The sequence below is a fragment of the Triticum aestivum genome, chromosome 5B (genome assembly GCF_018294505.1).
Source record: "Triticum aestivum cultivar Chinese Spring chromosome 5B, IWGSC CS RefSeq v2.1, whole genome shotgun sequence".
Lineage (NCBI taxonomy): Eukaryota > Viridiplantae > Streptophyta > Magnoliopsida > Poales > Poaceae > Triticum > Triticum aestivum.
In genome coordinates, this window is record NC_057807.1 from 22,254,498 (window position 1) to 22,261,039 (window position 6,542).

The following is a 6,542-nucleotide window of genomic DNA, read 5'->3' on the forward strand; positions in this document are numbered from 1 at the left end:
GGGGTTATGATCAAAGTGACATGAACTGGGGGGGTTATCATCAAATCCCCCGGTAATAATCAGCTCCTGACCAACACCTTCAGCAACAACCACGACAATGCCCCTTCTTCTTGCATATACAGGAACTCAATCCGGTCTCCCTTCCCTTGAACATGGAAATCAATCTCAAGCAGCAGCCGACTGCTCAGAGTGGCATGAAGAGTAATGTGGCCGGTGCTCCTGCTCATTAGTATGACAAGATCGGTGCCATTCACAGCTCTCACAACTTCCAAATGTGCCGCGTTGATTGCTTGTTCACTACACTCGACCAGCTCCTTGCTCCTGCGATCCGTGCTCCATTTTCGAGAGAAAACATCGGAGATGAAGATTCATTATTTTACTGAGCTCGCAGAAGTTCTCCAACAACACAATTGTGGGGGCTAACTTGTTGGATCCTCCTTCCCATCTGCATCACACAACACACACGCACACAAAACAACTCAGAACTGCACGACACCAATCTTGAGGAAACACCAAAAAACGAACAGGGAGGCATACCACTAAGTAGGCTATTGGTCTCGGAGCATCTGCCAACCCCTATTGTTGCCGCCCGCCACCTGTCTGCCTCGTCGCAGCCCTCTGCACAAGGAAAACAGATCATAGTTGCACCACACAATAACATTTGGAGAAAGAACCTTGTATGGTCCATACAATAAACATTTTCTCAACAAAGAGGAACATCTTTCTCCCAACACGGATTAAAAAGCAAAAATAGGCAAATTAATTTTCTGAATACAAACCCACCAAGGTAAGAAAATCAAAATGAGGCACCCAGTAGAGCGGACAGGCGCCCAGTTGTTGCATGCTCGAGAGTGCTGGGATCCAGACCAATGCGGCGTACAGGAGGGACGCGCTGATGACGAGGTCATAGACCACATAGGAGAAGGACTTGATCAACGAGCACTGGAAGCAGTGAGGCGGGATTGCCTCCTTGATCTGGGCCAGCGTGAATGTCGGCTTGTCCGTCGGCGCATGCTGGAAGATCTCACTGGCGCTAGCGCGTCCGAGCAGCTCCTGCTTCTCCCGCTCCTCCGTCATTCTGCCACCGGCACCCATGATGTCGCTGACAACAACAAAAAGCACTCATAATCAGACAGTGTGGATGAAGGTATATATATAGTATATCATTCAAGAACGTATATATATTCTGCGTTGTGTGTGTATCTGTTTGTCAAATGAGGCTGAGCTAAACTTCAGTTCAGGTTCAGTCAAATTTTAGACCCAATAAAAAAATGACAAGTTGGACTGGACCAGCTTTCATTCATGAGAACACATGTCATTCAGTAAGTTGTACTTGGATAGTTAACTGATTGCCAAGCTAAGTAGAAAGAACTGAAACTGTAATTCAAGACTTTTGATTTGAAATTCAACCAAAAATAAAACTGATTCAACGTTGTAGGTCATATGTGTCACCAATGTAAAGAAGAGCTTGGAATTCAAGCCAATATAAAAGACATGCATCGTCCATAATGTTGCAAAACAAAAATCCTGAATTGGCTGGAAAATTCAGACTAAAAAGATCAACAAGTACAGAGAAAGGACCAATTTTGACAAGAAAAGCTACTACTACAAGCTGCAAGAAAAACTACTACTACAATTTAATAGTTGCACTGTAAAAAGAGCTTATGTTTCACAGTAAAAACTACTGCTACAATATGTAGATCTTTAGCAATGCTACCACCTCCAATGCATACATTTTATGCTCTCTGGAGCCATGATCCCCACACCAAGAACTCGCGGGAGACATGGAGGAGCACGTCACAACAATGCCCTTGCAGATAACTCACGACACCTTCACGCCAATGCCTCCAACCTGCAGATGAGGCTTTTCTGATTAGGAACTATATGGTAAAGAAACAAAAATTATCTGTTCTAACTGAGTCTCAAAAGTGATCAAATTGAAACATATTCAAAATCAAATTGAAACATATTCAAAATCCATAAAAAATAACCAAACTGGAACATGTCCAAAAACTATATATAGCTCTAATAAAAGGATGCCTTTAACCACAATAGCCAAGAAAGTAAACAAATTCTTGTGGGTTAACTTGGTGACTTAGACAAACATGAGATCTGGAAACAACCTAAGCGTGCTGCGCCGGTGTGATTCTTAGAATATTAAAGATGCCCAATTAAACTCCCATTGGGCATAAGCAGTAAGCTATCTCAAAAACTATCAACCAAAAAAGATGTGTTTGAACTGTGATGGTGTAACCTTGTACTGCTCAACATTGTTCCTCAACCATAACCATGTATCAGTTAGTTGGCAACTTGGCATGGCGATATATAACTCAAAAGCATATGCCAAAAACTGATGATGCGTAACAATCTTATTATAAATCAGCGCGGTATGATGCATTTTCAAAATAATCAGCTTTCAGTTTATTCCAGAGAAAACAGTTAAACACCTCCCACGATAATATGCCGGCCATCTATAAAATAGACTTCGAGCAAGCAGGCATAATTAAATTAGTGAATTGCATGGATGGGCTAGCAGTTGACCTTCAGCTATATCAAGACAAAGAAAGATGGAAATAAGACACACTTGGGTAACCAGTAAATAGACAATGGAAATCACAGAACGGATCTGGGTCATGCATGTATGGAAAATTCCAAAATCCCCGTAAAAACAGAGCAAGTAAACTGCACATACTACATAACTGTTTGCATATTCAACACTTGCAGATCTAGATTGGTCTGCTGGCATCGCAGGTTCTCCTGGCCAGTGAGCTACATCCAAACTCGTATCTCCCATAAAGAACAAGAATACTAACTGGAATCAGCCAAATTGCAGACAAGGCGATCAAACCTATTGATCTCATAGAGAGGTGGCAGGCATAATGAGAGCAGGCTTCAGCTGGAAGAAAGAAAAAAAAGCTATGATACACCAAACCCATAGGAGTTGCCATTAGAGAGAAATCTATAGGAGGGAGAGGGGGGAGGGGAGTGGGAGAAACAGAGCTAACGTTGTTGCTGCTTGCTGAGCCTGCGAGGCGAAGGAGGCGAGCAGATCGAGCACAACCGGCTTTCCTGCGTTGAGCTACTGCTGGATCTAAGAGCACCGGGGAGGGGGATACCGTGACAGCATCACCGTGCGCCCAGCACTACCAGATTGCCTCCAGAAAGATAAGAATGGGCAGCTTGGCGGGCAGGGCACCCGCGGCCACCGAGGAGGAGGACACTGTGGCGGCGACGGCTTGGTCCTTGACGACGGTGTGCAGCGCGGCGATGGGGTGATTGAGAGATCGAGTCAACCAACCTGGATGCCGGAGTGGGAGGGGATCGCCGGATCTGGGCAGCCGTGGCATGGGGAAAGGAGGAGCCAGCGCCCCGACCATCCATGGCGTCCCCTGCATCGACCTCCTCATCTCCGGCTTCCTCCTTCCCCTACATCCCCACCCCTCCCCTCCATGGGAGATGAGAGGACGAGCGTGCGGGAGGCGGCAAAGCTGGGCAGAGGCAGGGCGACGAGGAGGGAGGGAGTGGCGGTGGCAGACGAGGGAGGAAAGAGGAGGAGGGAGGGAGTGGCGGCTATGGATTGGGGGTAGGGTTTGTGCGGTTGTGCCAGCTGCGCCCATGACGCGTGCGCTCGCACGCGGCGCGGCAGGAGAGGCTGCCTCGCGCCCCCGCACCAGGAAAAGCAACACCCAGCCGTTTCGATCCAAATGGCCACAACGCCGGCCCACACGTCATCCCTCGCCACGATCCACCGAGGTAAAAACGAGTGCGCAGAATTCCAGCGACGATCGAACGGCCAACGCGCGAAAAAAGACATGGTCAACGCCGATCGAACGGCCAACGAAGGATGCCATCGGGGGAGCTCCCTGGGAGCGAGTTGCCCAGCCTCTGTTTTGTTTTAAATGTAGCTCAAAGATTCTGGGAGAAGCTGGGTAGGGGTCGGATTCTGGGAGAATCCCCGGATTCTGGCAAAAGAACTGGGCCTAAGTCTCATTGTAGATGCTCTTATATATATAGTTCTCCTTTTGTGTGAAATATAAGACGCTTTTGGGTACATCAAAGCTCACGGGTTTTCTCTCCCGACCGCCGTCCAAGAAGTAGAAGTGGTGGCGAGAGGGAGGTTCAAATTTCGAAATTTGAATCGAGGAGGCGGAGCAAAAGGGAGGGGAGAGGGCGTGCCCGTGGCTTCTGTCACGAGTGTCAGATCGTACGGTCAGCGGGAGGGCACGTGTCGACCTCCCATTGCGTCCCCACCCACTCCCTCCCCCGTTTCCCGCCCTTTTTATCCCCCTCCCCACCCCCGCTCTCTCTCCGACTCCAGAAGCTTCCTCACTTCCTCGCCTGGCTCTGCCGCCCAACGCCATCTTGACCGCCGGCGAAGAGAGAGGGAGGGAGGGAGGGAGGATGGGGACCCGGGAGCTGCCGCTGCCGACGTGCTTCGAGCTCCTCCTCGGCAAAGGTGACCCGCGACAGGATCCGTCGCTCTGTCCGTGCCTCCCCTCGCCGGCCGGCCGTACGTCTCACCGTTCGATTGATTTTCTTGTTTTTTCGCAGAGCGTGACCGGTGGCCGCTGGAGGCCACGCTCATCTGCGCCGCCTACGACGGCAGCATCCGCAAAATCAAGAGTAAGCCGCACCTCTCTCTCTCTGCCCCCTCCGGCGTTCCATCTCCGTCTGCTCTAGATCTGACCGGGCCGGGCGATTAGGGTCGATTCAGCCACCGTACGTGCGCGCGCCGGCCGCTGCCTTCCGATTTCGTAGGCCGGTTTGCGGCGGCTCCGGGGTGCCTGATGCTGGGGTTTTCTAGCTGCAGACAAGTGACGAACTGACGATTTCTTAAGTAGCATGGGGTTCTTGCTACGATTTCTAGGATTAACAGTGAAGCTTTGGGGGCTTTTCCGGTTGCAGATCAGTGACATTTCCCTAATTAGTACTCCAATTTGATGGAATTGCAGTATACCATGGGATTCATGCTACGATTCATAGCTAAAAAAGTGCCCCCTTTTTCATGCCTGATGGTGGGGTTTTCTAGCTGCAGACCAGTCACGATTTCCTAAGTAGCACGGGACCGGATTCTTGCTACGATTTCTAGGATTAGCAGCGAAGCTGGGAATTTGGGGGCTTTTCTAGTTGCAGCCTTGCAGATCAGTGACATTTCTTAATTAGTACTTCCAATTTGATGATTTCTTTCCAATTTGATGGAATTGCAGTACACCATGGGATTCATGCTACGATTCGTAGCTAAAAAAGAGCCCCCCTTTTTCATGTCTGTGAACTGCAGAGATCGCGAAGGAGCTGGACGTGCACGGGCACGGCATCCCGGCGACGGTGGCCAACACCACCTACATGGGAATGAACGTGCTTGATGCCGCCGGTGGCTGTGGCAGCTTGCCGGTCTACCGGTACCTCGTCGAGGAGGTCAAGATGGACGTCGGAAACCCCGACAGCGCTCAGGGTAATCTGTGCTAATGAACACGTGCATTTCCTTTCTGATCTTAGATAAGAATGTACAGTACTCCCTTATTTACAGAGAGGGAGTACTTACTACTACAATGTGAGACAATGGGTTTAATTTATGAGTTAACCATCAATTCGCTACTAGGTTTTACGCCCTTGGAGTATGCTGCCCAGAATGGACACCTCCCTGCTGTCAGGTACCTTCTTGACCACGGCGCCGATCTGCACCAGGAACGTTCCAGCCTCACTCTTCTTCATACAGCTGCAGTTCATGGTACAGAGAAGAGGATCTTTTCCCCTTTGTTGTTATGTATCTGGCCTTCCTTCAGTGCTAGGATTGGTTTCTGAGATATCTGTCCCTGTTTGTTTCAGGCTGTTAAAAGCAGTTTACACCTACCTAAACTAGTATTCGTTTAGTACGACTACCAACTTATTCCGTCGCAAATAAAGGATCGAACAAGTTCCAGAGAATAAGCAACAATCTTAGCGTTATTAAGGAGAACCATAGCAAGAATATCAATTTTTGGATTTGGAATGGAAAAATAAAGCGCACCCAAATATAGATTTTGGTGAAAAACAAAGTCACTCTTCTATCCTTCATATCCGTAGAAAGAAATCTCATCTCCAGGTAACTCCATCTTTTTCAGCTCTGCTCGCTCACTTTTGAAAGGAAGACTTAGTTTTAGATCGGCGTTGGTTTTTCCAACGAAACATTCTTTCACGAACTTTAATGACAAAATGCTAGTTGCCTCGTAACGCATACACTGGAGGTCCCATCGACGAAATAACAGAACATATAGAAAGTGTTTCTGTGATTTTTCCATTCTCTTCGGGGAACCTATAGAAAGATTATCAGACGGCTTTCATTCCCTTCAGGGGGGGGGTGTTCCTTCAGAGCAGTCCATATCATCAGATGAACTCCCTGATGAATCAGTTGATGAATCATCAGTTAGCTCATCATAATCCGTGTCGAGATCCGATGAATCAGTTGATGAATCATCAGATGAACTCCCTGGTAACTGATCATATATAATAATCCTTGGCGTTCCGTATGAATCCTTGCCGTTCCGTATGTTTATTTAGTGAAA

General features: G+C 48.2%; 1 protein-coding gene and 1 long non-coding RNA gene across 5 annotated transcripts in view; one reads left to right on the forward strand and one right to left on the reverse strand.

The window, feature by feature from the left end:
• Positions 1-88: 88 nt before the first annotated feature.
• Positions 89-3,663, reverse strand: LOC123110179 (uncharacterized). 3 transcript variants are annotated; one of them, XR_006453198.1, is made up of 5 exons: positions 3,299-3,649; positions 1,734-1,852; positions 784-1,102; positions 538-618; positions 89-445 (listed from the first exon to the last, which is right to left on the reverse strand). It is a non-coding gene; the product is annotated as an uncharacterized lncRNA (long non-coding RNA). The 3 variants fall into 3 exon arrangements; XR_006453199.1 differs by having other exon boundaries at positions 538-1,102; positions 1,721-1,852; positions 3,299-3,663; XR_006453197.1 differs by having other exon boundaries at positions 538-1,102; positions 3,299-3,655.
• Positions 3,664-4,302: 639 nt separating this feature from the next.
• LOC123110180 (ankyrin-3) overlaps positions 4,303-6,542 on the forward strand; it is an 8,220-nt gene continuing 5,980 nt past the window's right edge. For both annotated transcript variants that reach the window (XR_006453200.1, XM_044530656.1), the window contains exons 1-4: positions 4,303-4,456; positions 4,552-4,623; positions 5,279-5,452; positions 5,600-5,728. Coding sequence is in view for 1 of the 2 variants with exons in the window: in XM_044530656.1 (XP_044386591.1) it covers positions 4,402-4,456; positions 4,552-4,623; positions 5,279-5,452; positions 5,600-5,728 (430 nt within the window). In the remaining variant the exon portion in view is untranslated. The remainder of the gene's footprint in view (positions 4,457-4,551; positions 4,624-5,278; positions 5,453-5,599; positions 5,729-6,542) is intronic.